Genomic DNA, 16,892 nt, shown 5'->3' with positions numbered 1-16,892 from the left:
ATTTGGTATGAAGATAGTTGTTTGCTAGAGCAGATGGAGAAGAAATACATCTGTTCTACATCTTTATTTATACTGAAGTGCAGGAAATTCCTTTATAGACTATTATTATGTTTTCCTTTTAGGCGCAAATAGGTAACTACAAACCAGATGTGGGTTCCTACCAGTTCGCACCAGTTCGGTAGAACCAGTTCGTCAAATCTACCGAACCGGTTAGAAGAGGTTCCACCAGTGGACCCAGAAAGCAGACCACACCTACAGAAGGGGTTCCAAAATTTTTTGAAACCCACTACTGACACACACACACACACACACACACACACACTCACACAGAGGGGGAAAGAGAAAGAAAGGAAGAAATAAATAAAGGAAAAAGAAAAAAAGAAAGAAAAGAGAGATGAAAGAAAAAAAGGAAAAAGGGACAGAGAGACAAAAGGAAAGAGAGAGAGAGAGAGAGAGAGAGAGAGAGAGAGAGAGAAAGAAAGAGAAAGAGAAAGAGAAAGAGAAAGAGAAAGAAAGAAAACACATGGCCAACAAGCAACTCCCACAAAGGAGGCCACACCCATAGAGTAGGTTCGAAAATGTTTTGAAACCCACCACTGCAACAGACACATGTATCTAAAGACCAGTCCTTCTGCAATTATAGACTGTGGTACTCAGCAGCAAATCAGTATCTTACTATTCTAGACATAGAGAAACTTTCTCAATGTTTGGCCCTGAACCCGTCACCTTTCCCCTCTCAGATGTGCAGAGGTGTCCCATCATATGGCCCAGCAAGGAAGGCCTCTATGAAAGAGGTTGGGCTGCATTTATGACCCACAACTGAGTTGTTGCCTTTAGTAAGGCAGAGGAAAACTAATGAGAGAAACAGAGATGAGTGCTGCCCTCAAGAGTTTGATCCCAGCGGCACTTGAGTTTTCCTCTTCGTCTTTGCCTAGTCTTAACGCAAACAGGAGAATGCATAGAGATGTAATTGTATCATTCTCCTGGTAAATTTCATTTTTTTCTGGAGCCCAGTCAAAGGTTGAGGGGGAAAAAAAATTAAAAAATGCTTGCCCAACCCCATGTGTGTGGATGGTTCACTAGCCAACTTCATTCTTTCTCTACTTGGCCTGAGGCCTAGATGCTTTTCAGAGCCTTTCTGACGCTGCCATCGCTTAAACCAGCAACAAACTCTATTAGCTGCTACTGCAAATTGGATTTGTTCACCGCGATTGGATTTTGCTTTCGGCGTGTGTGGCTTAGGTGGCGGGGGCGGGGGGAGGGGGGGAGAGAGGAAGGGAGTGAGAATAATCACAAATAATAGTGAATGTTGCATTTCTCTCCAGAGTCCAAGCAGAACTGTCATCTGTTCCTACAGGGTGGCAGGAAACTAAAGATTTAAGGGAGCAGCAGGAGACAACACACGCCACTTTTTCACTGCAGACTTGTTAGATGGTGGGTCATCCACAACCCCCCCCCCTTTCTTGCTTTTAGAGCTAAGACAACAGCTATAGGAAATGTGACCTATCTTGGGAAAGAGGGCCATCAGTTGTAATAACTGTAAAATGGGAGTACAAAACACGCTTGCACTCTAATGTTACAGTTGTGTAGCTGATTATTTGCACTATATTTACATATACAGTTGAATCCCAGTCCTGCAAGACTGCCAGGTGGAAGACATGTCTTTTTCTATGGCAGTTTTAAAAAAAATGCTTATACAGCTATGGCAATTTCTTTATTCACTGGTCCTTCTTGTATATGTGGGTGCATTTGTGCACCTGTGTGCACATTGTTGACTCTGGGCAACTGATGAATTAGTCACTGCAGCTTTCCTGGCAAAATTTTGAAAATGGTTTGTCATTGTATGCTTCCCAGGATGGTGAGAAGTGAGTGGCCTAAGATCCCCCAGCTTTTTTTTTTTTTAATGTGGGACTAGAACTCATTGTCTCCCGGTCTCAACTTCTAGGCTAAACTGGCTCTCATCTTCCTCTCTGCTAAGGGTCAAAGTTTGTTCTAAAAGGCAGGGACAAGAATGAATAATGGATTGGAGAATTGTAGGGCTGTTAAAAAGAAAGGCCAGATCTACATTACCTGGCAGACGTCAGCATGAAAATAGCACACCAGGGCACTTGGCACATTACAGATGTGCAGAATGAAGAGATTATGGGAAGTTGTAATAAACTAAGTATATGGCTTAGACATCAGCCATGGCTTATTGTACTAACCGTGGTCAAACAAAACGCAGCTGTGCCTCAGGTCTGGATTCAGACCACTGCTTAGGTTGATTTGGGATGTCAGTCCTGAGCAGTGGTGAAATTCAATTATTTTTTTTACTACCGGTTCTGTGGGCGTGGCTTGGTGGGTATGGCAGGGGAAAGGATACTACAAAATCTCAATTCCCTCCCCACTCCTGAGGGAAGGATATTGCAAAATCTCCATTCCCACCCCACTCTGGGGCCTGCCAGAGGTGTTTTTTGCCAGTTCTCCGAACTACTCAAATTTTCCGCTACTGGTTCTCCAGAGCCTGTCAGAACCTGCTGAATTTCACACCTGGTCCTGAGTCTCAGTAGATTTAAATAATTTATTCTGTGTAGGAGCAGAGGTATCATTTCTTTTTCTCTGCGAGGAAATTATCTTGGTGTGAGGTACGACAGAAGGCATGTAAAGCTTAGGTGAAGCAGAGGATAAAACCAACTGCAGTTTTACCTTGCTGTACTGTAATTCCTAATCACTTCATGTCCTGTAATAGTATAAAATTAAGGGAAATCTGTGAAAGAGTTGAACTGAGGGCTGACAGGGTAGGAGAAAGCTAAAGACTCCTTCAGTGGAGCTCAGTTCATAGCATCTTCACAGATTTTCTTGGCCAGTATCATCTTTTAAGATATTTTGTCTTCTTAGAAAGATTTCCTGCTGGTCTCCTATCCAAGTACAAATCCAGTTTAACCCTGCTTAACTTTGGGAAAAGCAAAGTGCCACCAAATAACTGCAGGATGCCTGAATGCATCTTGATTACGGCCTAAAGTCAGTGAAAGAGATGATAGCTACCACGGGCTCCACAGACAGGGAGGCTTCCAGCCAGCCCTTCAGTCTTTAAAAAGCATGCCACAGAGGAACATAAGATATTGTCCTAGTGAGTTCCAACATATAGAAGCAGAGCCACAGGTGAAGAAGGCTATGGATAAGTGGGGCAACCTTTCCCTGCAACTGTCAGATGGGTGGTATTATCCATGCCACCTTCTTCTTCTTTCTTTCAGATTAAAAAGACCGCAGTCATCAGTAAGAGTGAGACAGAATACTCTTTGCTGCTGATTTTTGTAAGCCAGATCTGACAGCTTTCCTACTGATGCAACATGCTGGCATTATTGTGCCCCCAAACAGTGCCTGCTGGTTCTTTCATTGCTGTTGCTGTTTCCCCAAATTGCAGGTTAAATCCTCAAGCCCCAATGTAGATACTGCTGGTGCTTTAATTGAAGGTTAAAGTTGAAATTTTGGAGTGTATCTGAAAGATTTGTTTTGGGGCCACCGAGCTATGCTTATGATCCTAGACCTCAAAGTGGAGGAAGCTAAAGAATCCAGAGAGCTTAGAACCCTAAGTAAAATAGTATAGAAAGTTAGGGATGGAGTTCCTTGCTGCTAATTATTTGTTTTTATTTTAAAAGAGCCTCAACAAGGACGACATCCTCTAAAAGAATTTAACTGGCATTATTAATTCCAATATCTAGGTCAATGATGGCGAACCTATGACACAATGTCAAGAGTGACACACCACATTTTGGGTGACACACTGACATTCACCAACATCCGACAATATTCTTGAAAGCACACCCTGTTCTTGCACAAGTTTTGGAGGCTGTGTGAGAATGGGGTGTGTCCTCATGTGGCCTCCGGACCCTCCAGAAGTCATGTGAGAGGGCTGCCAACTTCTGAAGCCTCCAGAACCTCTGAAAACCATACAAGAATGGGACATGCTTTTGTGGTTTTCGGAGGCTGCAGAGGCCGTGGAAGAGCCTTCTCCCAAGCCGCTTCAAGAATGAAGGCCTCGGGTGACCCAGAACTGCCGCAGGGCCTGTCAACAGAAAGAGAACACTACCTGAGGGTAAGTGTGCAGCAGATTCTGGGAATCACACAAGATTGGACTGTATATATATATATTTTAAAAACAAAATGAATATGTAAAGAATTGTTTCTCTTTTGCTTGAAGGGGAGGGTGGTGAGTCAAATTAAGCATTTTTCAAATTTTGGACACACCAAGCCGAAAAGGTTCTCCATCACTGATCTAGGTGCTGGGACTGTCCTGTCTCTGTGGGAATGGTAAAACTGAGCGTGGGAGGCAGGAAATGCCACACATCAAGGTCAAGGATTTTTGTAGGAAGGGAAGGAAAATACTGAACCAAGAAGTTTGCACAAATGGGACCAAAAAGAACGTGCTTTGTGTCACTTTGTCTCTCCCTCTCTTCCCCCCATCCTCCTGATTTTTTTTTTAAATAAACAAGTTGTTTGTCAGCTCAATATTTAGGGGCATTTCCCAGTGGTAGAATGGGTCACTGCGCACTTTTGATTCTGTTGGATGGGCTGTAGATGTTGATTGGTGATCTTTGCGGTCGCCACCAGCAAACTGCAGAGGCAGAGGAGAACAGCTGCAAAGTTATCTTGGCTGAGGCAGAAGCTTCGTCGAGAACTCTCGAAAGGCTGACATGTTCTGCCTGGCAAGGGGGCAGAAGATGTGTCTATGCCAATGACAAGTCCAGCAACTTTCCTTCAACATGGCAGGAGTAGGGAACTGACACAGTGTGGCACTTTCAGCAGTCTGGACGATCCTTCTCCAGGTCTTTGGAGTCCACAGACATGGCAAATAACTAGGGAAGAAGGCATTATTGATGAACGCTTCCTTTTCTGAACCTTGATCAGATGAATGTGGTATGAGGCAATGAGTCCCCCTCCCCTTAAAATACACTCCCTAAATCAGTGTTTACACTCCTTAAATCAGTGTTCATCAACATCGGCAACTTGAAGTTCGCACAAATTCAAGTTGCAGGCTTGAAAAAAATACAGCCTTAAATCCTCACACTCACAGGTCTTCCTTTCTATATACCTGCCAAGGTTTTTCCAGGATTAATTGTTGGACTATTGTTGGGGTGCTCACTGGTAGTCCCGCACCTACCTTGTACTGGTCACTGGGACCCAGATTATTCCACGATTCTTGGTTTTTCTCCCAGCTGGAAAACAAACAAAATGAAATTATACATAATGAGTGTGTCATCTGGAATTTGCAATTGAGCTGCTTCTTGCTCTGTTGCTCGTAATGTGCACTAGGATAGCTTTTATCCCCAGCCTGTTTTGGGGAATTCTCTTGCAATGAAGATATCTTGATCAGAAAGACCATTAGGGGACCTGGACTCACCAACCCACCCACGTGTTATTGCTTGAATTCATGTTGGTACTTTAAGCATTAATAAAAAGGGACACTAGTGTGGACAAAATGGGTGTCATATAGCTACAAGCGGTGGACTGGGACCAAGGAGACAATTATAGTGCTCACTCAGTCACCATTTCTTACTGCAATCTACATCATAGTCTTGCGAGGATAAAACATTACTCTTTGTTTTGTGAGCTGCCCAAGGAGGGGGGGGAGTATAAATGTATTAATACATTATAAAAAAGGCTCATCACCATGATCTTCCACTCTTCCACTCTTAAAGGGAAATAATAGTTTAGATAAAACCCACAAATATTCTTCTGCCACTTTAAAATGAGCAAATTTGAAGTAGTCTAAATTTTACGGACAATGGTCTGCTTTATTAGTTTCATGGATTATTATCCTGAGATAAGAGATATACTATACTGCCCGTTCTTACAGAGACTGGGACATAAATTGGATTTTAGGGGGAAATAATGTTGTTTTTATTGTAAGGTTTTAAAAGCTTCCTGCTATTTTAATTCTGTTGGGTTGGGTTTTTTTTTCCAGGTTTTGAACTAATTGTTTTATAAAAAACAGTTTATATAAGCCATCCCAGAATGATAGACAACAGGGAATAATGAAATAAGTACATTTTTAAAACCTTGTACAATAATTAAGCCAAAACAATTATGAAAGTTACATCCGCTGCTGGCACTGTTCATTTTTATGCAAAATGGGTTGTCTAGTAACTCCAAGATTATTCCCTTTGTTTCTAAAGCTAGTAGTGGGCAAATATAAGAGGTAAGATAACAGCCATCAATGGAAAGATAAAATAGCCTTTTTTCTTTGACCCATCCTGGCTGAGCATCATGGGAGTAGAATCCAATGAATCAGGATGTTTGATAGGCTCCAAGAATAAACCTTAGGCCTACACAATTTTGCACACCTTAATTATTTTTTCCCTCCAGAATAGCCCTGAGAAACGGGATATAATAACTTAAACTGATAAACATTCTTTTTATCTCTGAACCTATACGAAGTTCACTTAACTACGCCTTATTCTAGCCACCCAATTTCAAATCATGGATTCTGAATCTAGCTGGCTGGCTTGAATAAAATGCAATTAAGATTAACTAGTGCCTCTAGGCAAGATGATAAACGGCGGTTAATTGAAAACAGACAGGGGAAGTTACGAGTCTCTCTGAATTGGTTTGTGGTAAAAAATATGACCTTGTTTCTGCAGAACATGGCTCTGTGTGTGTGTGTCTGTGTGTGAATGGAGAGTGTACACTGCATTATGTTGTATATGTACAGTATTTGCAGCCTTCTTCTCTAGTCAACTTGCCACATTAAGCACATGATCATAAAAAGTTGAGTTTGGACACATCCATGTAGTTTTCTCGGCAAGAATATATGAAATTGGTTTGTTGTTATCTCTTTGTAGGATGTTTGTAAGACTTTCCAGTCTAGATTACAGTCCTGGGATTGTGTGGTCATTTTCCATCAAGGACTCACCAGATCCAAGCCTACTTAGCTCTTTAAGATGGGCTAACGGTATTTAATTCAGCTATTTTGAGATAAAAAGGCATGAATTTGTCTGCATCCTCATTTGGCCTCATGAAAAACCTCTCAACGCCAGATTACAAAATGGCTACTGTCAAGGCGAGTTGCGCATATAAATGCTGCTTGTTGGACTCTGGGCTTGCCTACTACTCTGCTTGGTATAAGGCCACATTTAATTTAGGGTCCTGAGTAGATTTTGAGTCAGTTACTTCATTTCTAAGACCAAAAGGGCAGAACCTCAGTTCTACCTGAAATCCAGCTGTTTCCTGGAAGATCTTCCTTCCAGGGCAATCATGTTTCCAGATAGTCAGCAGTGAGGCAAAGGCACTTTGGTGGGATTCAAATAATTTAACAACCGGTTCTCTGCCCTAATGATTTCTTCCAACAACCAGTTCACCAAACTGCTCAGAAAGTTAACAACTAGTTCTCCCGAAGTGGAGAACTGGCTGAATCCCACCACTGCTTTATACCCATTAAGCAGTGTGATTTTCTCCTGGCAAACCTCACGATTGTATTCACATACCTCAGCATCTGTTTTTTTTTTTACATTTAGCTGCAGGTCAGACCATCTCCCAAGGGTCATTGTAGATGGCATAAGATCATCTCTGGGTTGGGCCCAAGCCCTGTTATCAGGGCCGGATTTTCCTATAGGCTAACTAGGCTTCAGCCTAGGGCCTCAAGATCAAGAGGGGCCTACATTCAAATTGTTAGCAAAATTAAAATTACACTATTCTAAAAACAGTGAACACTAAAACACTGAACCGAAAATAAAGAGAAATTCTACGCATATGACTAATAAACAAACATAAAAATGTATTGGTTAAGATCGTTCCAGCGCCACGGCAGTTGGGGAGTCCGCCCACGTTCCCGGCACCGGCGGTCGGGCGAGAGGCGCGGTCGCTCCCAGTAGCCGCCCTGTCGACGCAGAGCCCACCAGCGGCCAGGCAGGTGAGGGCGAGGGGGCCGAGCCGGGCAGCTGAGCGCAGCAGGGGAGGCGGCTGCCCTCGCTGCCTTTGCCACAGAACAGAGCTGCCCTCCATCGGGAGGCCAGCTATATAGCAATAGCAATAGCAGTAGACTTATATACCGCTTCATAGGCCTTTCAGGCCTCTCTAAGCGGTTTACAGAGAGTCAGCATATTGCCCCCAACAATCTGGGTCCTCATTTTACCCACCTCGGAAGGATGGAAGGCTGAGTCAACCCTGAGCCGGTGAGATTTGAACCGCTGACCTGCTGATCTAGCAGTAGCCTGCAGTGCTGCATTTAACCACTGCGCCACCTTGGCTCTATTGATATATATTGATATATATCACAGTAATGATGTATTTTATTGTCTCATGTAATTTACAAACTTAAAAATGGGAGGTGAAAGGACCTCATAAGTGGAATAGCCTAGGGCCTCTTTTCATCTAAATCTGGCCCTGCCTGTTACCCTCCAGTAGCAAACCTTCCTTCCTTTGCACCTCCTTTCTTGACAAGCACAGAAACATGAAGCACTTGCACTGGCTTCCTCCATGCCTTTCAGTGGATGACAAAGGATACACTGGGGACTTTGGTCGGGAGGCTTATAGTCACATTCTTCATCCCAGTTTGAAAGCACGATGCATAATAAGTCACTATAGATGATTGCAATGCTGGTCTGTGAGAGCCAAAAATCAGGAGCAGCGTGGTAGCACCTTCTCAGACTAGCAAATGTGATTAAAATGCATGAAGCTTGTACATTTTAATAAAGTTTGTTCGCCTGAAAAGGTCCTGCATAGGTTATAGCTGTGCAATAAGGTTGCCGTAGATTAGAGTGGCTTGCACATGAAATTGTGGGAATATTTTATTCCTCACCAAATTTGTTTCTGAGCTGGGATCAAGGAAACAGGCAATTGCATGAATTAAGTTCCTTATTTTTCACCCAAGAATGACAACAACAAGCTGTTAGATGGGCGGCTGCAAAGACCTTCTCCAGCCAGCACAGATATTACAATCTTCCACTCCTATAGCATACCACCCCTTACACACTCACTCATTTCCCTCTTCACATCATTCCATATAAGGAGCTTCCTTCCTTGCCCAGGCTTCTAGAGTTTCTAAGAACAATTATCTAAAGAGAATCCTTAAATTGTATACCTTAGAACAGTGGTTCCCAAACTTGGCAACTTTAAGACTTGTGGACTTCAACTCCCAGAATTCTCCAGCCAGCTCTGCTCTGCTGGCTGGAGAATTCTGGGAGTTGAAGTCCACAAGTCTTAAAGTTGCCAAGTTCGGGAACCACTGCCTTAGAACAGTGATGGTGAACCTTTTTGGCAACGAGAGCCAAAAATGGAGCGTGTGCATGCATGTGCGTGTGTCTGGGCCGAAACCCAGAAGAGGAGCTGCCCAGGGGGCATGTGCGTGCCGGAAAATGAACTTCTGGTTTTGGGTGCACACATGTGCACTGGCCAGCTAGTCTTCCAGTTATTGGTGCACATGCATGTTCAATGATCGGCCGGCCAGCATGCAGGGTCACGGAGGAAAATTCGAAGACCAGCTCTTCCAGTTTATGGCATTGCCGCACACACAAAGGCCAGCTGATTGTCATATATGCATACATGCCAGAAACCTGGAAGAGGAACGGGTGACGCCGCACATGCCAGGCCACATGGCTTTGTGTGCCACTTTGGGCATGCGTGCCATAGATTTGCCTTAGAATGTATACCTACTCTCATTTCTCTGAGTAAATGCCTTTCAAGATTTGTGAACAACGAAGTGCAAGACAATCTATAAATTTTAAAGCAAAAAGAAATGAGCCTTGGTAAAAGTATAGGCGCTCAAATAAATTATACAGATAGTCCTCGACTTACAACAGTTCCTTTAGCACTGAAAAAAGTGACTTATGACTATTTCCCACACTTGTGACTATTGCAGCATCCCCAGGGTCATGTGATCAAAATTCAGACAGTTGGCAACTGACTCACATTTATGACATTTGCATTGTCCTGGGGTCATGTGATCCTCTTTTGCAACCTTCTGACGAGCAAAGTCAATGGGGAAGCCAGATTCAATTTACAATCGTGTTATTTATCAACTGCAGTGATTTGCTTAACAAAGGAGGCAAGAATCATTGTAAAATGGGGCAAAACTCACTTAACGACAGAAATTTGGGGCTCAATTGTGGTCATAAGTCCAGGACTATCTGTATAATAAAAATGCAGTAATAGAAGAAGAAAAATAGAACAAAGCGAGGCCAGAACCAAGTTTACACTAGTGTACATCCTTTAACCTCTTCCCACAATTTGTTTTTCTTTTAACCAAGATGCATTGTTTCAAACAAAACACACAGGAGTAACTGAAAGGCACCCAAGGCTGTCTGTTCCCTGGGCCTATCTTGCTGTTTCTTTTAGACAATGGGTTTTGGTGAAGCTGTCCTGCCTCCCCTTCCCACTAGCAATCTCAGAGATGTCAGTGTGTGTTGCTGCTTTGCTGCTGACACAGGTTCCCTAGTAAGTAATGCAATGAGCTAACAAGATTATGGTTGTAAGCCACAAGCTGCCAAGTCTTGTTACAATCCTTTTCCGTCAACTATACTAACCGTATGAGCAGTGTAAGAGAGAGAGATTTTATTTTTTTATTTTATTTTTTTTGCCCCAAATTGCCTTTTGAAGTGTAAAAGTATTACAAGTGAACAAGAAAACAATTGGAAAATCCTTGTCTCAAGTCACAGAAAAAAAAAACCAAGTTGTTTTTGCACAGAAGTATTTGTAAAATGGTTCAAAAGACCCTGGCAATTAACGTAACTGAGTCCTACCGGATGTTTACTTAAATTGAGCTTACTGCATAGTAAGCATAAAGGGCAACTTTGCCAAAATATCCTTTTTTAAAATGCAAAATCAACTTGGATGCTCTTTATTGAACTCTAATTTTTTAAAACCATTTTTAGTAAATCCTGAGCTAGTAAGATCAACCAACCTGCTTCATTTTTTTGAAATAACATTTTAAAGCCTAACAGCATTCTTAACTGCAAATTTTATTTTTGAGTAATAGCCGTATTTAAATGTTGCAAGCAAAGATTGTGAAATAGATACTTGAAAAGGAAAATTTAGTTAAATAATATTTTTAATGTCTATATTTAAATTCTTAAGACTTGCCTTACAATGTTATGGGTACAATCCCTGTTACTTCTAAAATTCTCTTAAAGCAGAGATAATGAAAGTATTCTGCTTGATAGAGGGAATATTTCATTCAAATTTAAAATGGTTAAAACTTCAGAATTGAATGTAATTAATAGTCTTCTCATTTCTGCAAGGAACTCTTTGGTGAGAAAAAAAATGGGATATTGAATTTAATTTTATGTTTTGGATTGTCATAGGTTACATAGTATAAGGATGCTAGGCAAGAAAGCATTTGGGTGTGTGCTTTCCATATAGTAGTCTGGAAAGTAGGATTTGGAAAGAAACCTTTCTCCGTAAGCCTTTATAGGCCTTCTGTAAACTGTATTATTTGACAGTTCAGGTAGCCCTTGTTTAGCTACTAGTACCTCGGACAGTGACCTTTTGCAGTTACAACAGTAATGAAAAAGTAACTTTCCAATCAATGCTTTTATTTACCACCTTTGCCAGTCTGTAAAACAAAGGAAAGCCGAAGGAAGATCATAAGCCCAGCTGCAGTTTTACGTAGCAGCTGCTTCACTTAATGACTTAGTTGCTTTCCCAATTACGGTTGCTAAACAACGACTGTCAGTACTGCATTGAATCAGGTGAGGCAATGGATTATCTCGTCTTGAAGGCAGCTTTACATGATAGATCTCCCCAAGGGAAGCTCGGCATCTTAACTACTACATCACTGGCACCTTTATGGATTGTCTCTGTCCTAGGATGTAATCATATGCTACTGAGCTTTGTGATAAGATTCTGAAAAGATAAGGTTTTAGAACCCCCGAAAGAAACAGCCAATTGTGAGAGAGCAAGAGTGGGAGAGATTGTAGAGAAATGATTTGGTATTTGGTAAAATGATAGCAGAAATTCTGGGGAAACTAGATTGGTTGAGCCCATTGAGAATACTCTGTTGAAGAATGAATAACTGAGACAGGGAAAGTTAAGTGGAGCCCAGAAGGAGATTTCTACTATACTTGTGTGAAATTACCTACCGCACTGAAGAAACTAATGAAAAGCAAGAAACAGATTTATTTCTTGCCTGATACTGAAAGATGTAGCTTAGTTTCTGTTGGTAGTATAAGGTCACTCTTCTTTCCAATAAATTTCTACTCCTCTCTTGTGTGATCTCATTAACCTTGTGGGGGATCTGTGAATAATCTACCTAAGTGAATATCTTCCTAGATGCAGTAATTGTATATTAAGAATTTACGGAGATCAAACTGGATCCCAGTATGCAACTTATGAAATGGGTCCCAAATGTATGCATTAGGAAAAAATATTTGAAGTCACAAGAGAAGAGAGAATCTCACCTGAGTATTTACTATTTTAAAAAAATTGTATTACTGGCCTTGGTATATTATGGCAACTATTAAATGGGTTAGTAAGGTTTTCCTTTGAAATAAGGATAGGGGGGACATTGCTTTGAGATCTAAACAACAAATGCCTTCTTTGATCCTTTACAATTTAAATGTTTTTGCTCTTATTAACTTTGCTGTACATGAGATATCATAAAATTCAACTCTCCAAGCCTCTCTTTTCATCCTATGGCAGTGCTGGCGAACCTTTTCAGCACTGAGTGCCAAAATGGGAGCACATGTGCGCATGCTGTCAACCGAAAGAGCAGCCGCCCTCTATATACACATGCACTGGGAAAATGATATTTTGGTTTCTGGCATGTACATGCACATCGGCCAGCTGGTCTTTGCATGCGTATGTGCACCAGAAACCAGAAGACAAGGTGGCTGGTGTGTATGTGCATGCCAAAACTGGAAAATCATCTTCCCGGCATGCGCATGTGCACTGGGGTGGGTGGGTGGGCTATGCTTCCGGTTTCCAGTGGAAATCACTAAATGTCCATAATTGATAATAAGTGACTTCTCATTTGTGATTTCTTTCTTTGTAAGATTTATATCCCACTTTTATTATATAAGCTCAAAGCGCTTGCACTTCCCACCTTCCATTTCTCCCCACAACAACAACAACATTGTGAGCTAAGTCGGGCTGGGAGAGAACGTCTGGTTCAGAGTTGTTCAGTGTAATGGTATGATCAAAGCCTGAGAAGGATTCTCTTTCTGGACATCTGGACATTCCTATTCTATTAGTCAAAAGAATGGTCTTTCTGACAATTCATAAGTAGGTTGCGGTTAAGATGCTGGAAAGAATCCCGCCTTAGCAGGATAAGGGAGAAAAGTGGCTTTTGAAAGTTAAAATCTTCTAAGGGCTGAGGTTGCTGTAACCTTTCAGCAAATCTGATCAGGAACCCCTTGCAAGCATTTTGCAGTCAGGAGGCAGACACCAAGTAAGCTCCTGTGACTGAGAATGGATTTGAAACTACTGTAGGTCTCTCAGTGACAATCTAACCCCTTAACTACTATACCATGCTACCCATCAATATATTTCCATTCTTGCAAATGCCAGATCATATATTACTAACTCTTTACACTTCCAAATTCTCTATTCATGTTCATCAATTTTGTCTGAATATGTTTTTAATTGCCCTGCACCTCTGATTCATGTTATGAAATCAGCTCTATATTGTTCCGTGATCTCCTTCCTTTTCACAAAAGTTGATGAACTTTATAAGAAACCAACATATGGTTTATGTGTTTATTTTTGCTTTCTTTTAGCTTTTTTGATTTCAGAGACAGAAAACATAAAATGGAACATTTTTAACTCTGAGATATAATTTACTAGGATTTTCTGTTATTGATTTCTGTTGGCTAGCTTCTCCTGAATCAGATTTGCCTCTGCCCCATAATGCCTTCCTTGATGGTAGTTGTGTGTTTCCTTGAATTCCAGAATTCCTTGTATTCTGCCTTGAATTTTCTCACTTTTTTTCAAGCATGAGACCATCTCAGGTTGTGTATGGGCAAGGGTGCATGAGGGAAACCTGAGAAAACATCTGGCCTGCCCATTTTTGAATTACAATGAAAATAGAGTCTATGCCCATCCATGAAATCAATTCAGTGGTTAGTGGGGATCATAATTAAGTAGGACTCAAAGTAGCAGTCAATTTGGTGTAGTGATTAAGACATCAGGCTAGAAAACAGGAAACTGTGCAATGTTCCCTCTAATTTTTTTTCAGTGGTGCTGAAAAGTATAGTGTTTGAGCGGCACATTTTTATGCCTGAGCACCTGAATTTTTTTCACAGATGTTTCACAGAGCAATTGATTTATAGCATCTGAATTGGAATGGAGAAAAATGGTTTTGTGTGTGTTTATGTGTGTGTATGTGTTGTTGAGTGAGCGAGGGATCTGGTAAGGGAACTGTGCCTATTTAGAAAAGGTAAATTATTGCAAACATGATCAGTCAAAGATAAGTATGGGGACAGGTTGGGCGGTAGAGAGAAAGTGATAAAAGAGTGGGAGAGAGGAAGAGAGGAAGAAAAAAGAGGGAAGAGAGGAAGAAAAAAGAGGGAAGAGAGACAGAAAGAGACAGAGAAGGAGAAAGTGGCAGAAGAGTGGGAAAGAAGGAGAGAGAAAGAGAGACAAAGAGAAAGAGGGTAAGAGAGACAGAAAGAGACAAAGAGGAGAGAGAAGATGTTGCAGCAGATCTGCATCAAAGAGAGAAGGAGAGAGAAGGTGAAGGAAGAATGGAAAAGAAGGAGAAAGAGAAGAGAGACAAAGAGAAAGAGGATGAGAGAGACAGAGAAAGAAGAGAGTAAGAGTAAGAGTAAGAGAGAACATCTCATTTCAACACTGAGGTGCAAATATTCTCTTTGAATGGTAATTTTATTTGTCCATTTACTATCCAATACTCTCATTTTTCCTTAAGTTCATCAAGAATTCCCTTCTTTTTATTGACTTTATCACAATACCTTGAGAACAACTTTTTCAGCATAACTTTACAGCTATTTAAAATATATAGTAATTTAGGTCAGGTTTTCAGAACATTAGTCTATTTATAAGTCACTAAGTGCAAAGAAACGGAATTCAGAAAGTTGGCTTCCCTTTTTGTAATTGCCTATTGTCTGCTTAATTTTCTACCGACATTTTTGATAACTGATATTCACTGTTGACCCAAGAAGTCCATCGTAGAAAGAAATCCTCCCTATGAACTTTGTTGGGTTTCCATGGAATGAAGTTTGATCTTTTTCTCAACCATACAGTAGCATATTCGTTCTAAGGAGGATATAATCAAGATAGTCCATAATTGCCTATCAATCTAACAGTATGGTGATTGACAATCTCTTTATATTTCAACTCTCTTTCAGTCTTAAAGGTTTGGTGAAGAGAATCCAAAAATTCTTTTAAAGAGGAAAAAAAATGCTTGCACAATTGCATCCATGGAGACATGTATATACACAACACATAGAGAAACAAACTTAATGAAGTGCTAAGTCTGCCCACTAACACTCACTCACTCACTCACTCACTCACTCACTCACTCACTCACTCACTCACTCACTCACGCTCTCTCTCTCTCTCTCTCTCCTAGAGAGCGTGTATCCCTCCTTCCTTCAGCCCAACACTCTCGCTGGCATTCCGGCCAGACGAGAGGTACTATAGAGGGTCTCCATGAGTCTAGGGCAGCGAGTCATTCGATGAGAAACTTGCCTCTTGGAAGGAATGACCTGTATTAGCTCCCGCTTTCAATCTGCTGCCCAATGACTGAACGGAGAAGCAAAGAGGCAGGAGAGACGAGGCAGGAGATACGAGGCAGGAGCCAAGTTGGGACATTCCTTCCAAAAGGCAACTTTCCTATCGAATGACTTGCTGTCCTAGACTCGAGGAGACCCTCTGCAGTCCCTCTCGTCTGGCCAGGATGCCAGTGAGAGTGTTGGGCTGAAAGAAGGAGGGATACACACGCTTGTGCTCTCCCTCTCCCCCTCCCTCCCTCCCTCCCTCCCTCCCTCCCTCCCTCCCTCCCTCCCTCTCTCTCTCTCTCTCTCTCTCTCTCTCTCTCTCTAATGCCAAATCCAAGCAGCCACTGCTGGGAGCCCGTCCCATGCCTTCTTCCAACCCCCACACCCCTTCTCTCAGCTACTTTCTGCCTTGTGGACCTAGAACTGATTGCTGTCTCCAGGCTGGCTCTCCTCTCCTATTATCATGGATGGCGTCTCACAAAAACCACTGCGCGGCAATTGGAAACTGGTGCGTGGTGTTTTGTTGCCATGTGTGCGGCCACGCACCCGTGGCAGCTTAGAGGGAACATTGACTGTGAGTTCTAGTCTGCTTTAGGCACAAAGCTAGCTGGGTGACCTTGGGCCAGTCATTCTCTCTCAGTCCTGGAAGGAAAGCAAGGGCAAACCACTTCCAAAATCCTATCAAGAAAACTGCAGGGACTAGTCCAGGCAGTTGCAAGGTGTCAAAAATTGACAATAACAATAATAATAATAATACTTCACACTTGATAATTAACAATAAGAAAGACAAAAAAAGTCTGGATAGTGCACTTTGTGATACCTGAAGACAGCAGAAAGATAAGAGAAACAACTAGAAAAAAATTGTAAAATGTAAAGAAAAACCTGCATATAGAATAACTGTGGCAAAAGAAAGCAAAGATAATACCAATAGAAATAGTACTAATCCCAAAACAACTGGAGCATCACTTGGATACCAATGGCATTGACAAATCAACATCATGTCAGGGTTCCAAGTAACAGACCCAACCAGAGGTGGGTTCCTACCAGTTCGCACCTATTCAGTAGAACCGGTTCGTCAAATCTACCGAACCGGTTAGAAGAGGTTCCACCAGTGGACCCAGAAAGCAGGCCACACCTACAGAAAAGGTTCCAAAATTTTTTGAAACCCACCACTGACTATCATGCTCATATTTATAAAACTCAGTGCCTCTGTGAAAGGTAAGGATGACTACTGCGTTTGTGGTG

General features: G+C 41.8%; 1 protein-coding gene across 1 annotated transcript in view; it reads right to left on the bottom strand.

Annotated features, from left to right (window-relative positions):
• Positions 1 to 1,368: 1,368 nt before the first annotated feature.
• COXFA4L2 (cytochrome c oxidase hypoxia associated subunit FA4L2) overlaps positions 1,369 to 16,892 on the bottom strand; it is a 57,282-nt gene continuing 41,758 nt past the window's right edge. The window contains exons 3-4 of the mRNA XM_014061737.2: positions 5,141 to 5,195; positions 1,369 to 4,835 (exon numbers count right to left, since the gene is read on the bottom strand). Coding sequence (XP_013917212.2) covers positions 4,779 to 4,835; positions 5,141 to 5,195 — 112 coding nt within the window. The 3' untranslated portion in view covers positions 1,369 to 4,778. The remainder of the gene's footprint in view (positions 4,836 to 5,140; positions 5,196 to 16,892) is intronic.

This window comes from Thamnophis sirtalis, unplaced genomic scaffold (genome assembly GCF_051295495.1).
Source record: "Thamnophis sirtalis isolate CommonGarterSnake01/CBP01778 unplaced genomic scaffold, rThaSir2_p1.2 scaffold_3, whole genome shotgun sequence".
In the NCBI taxonomy this organism is placed as follows: Eukaryota; Metazoa; Chordata; class Lepidosauria; order Squamata; family Natricidae; genus Thamnophis; species Thamnophis sirtalis.
This window is presented reverse-complemented; position numbering and strand designations above follow the sequence as displayed.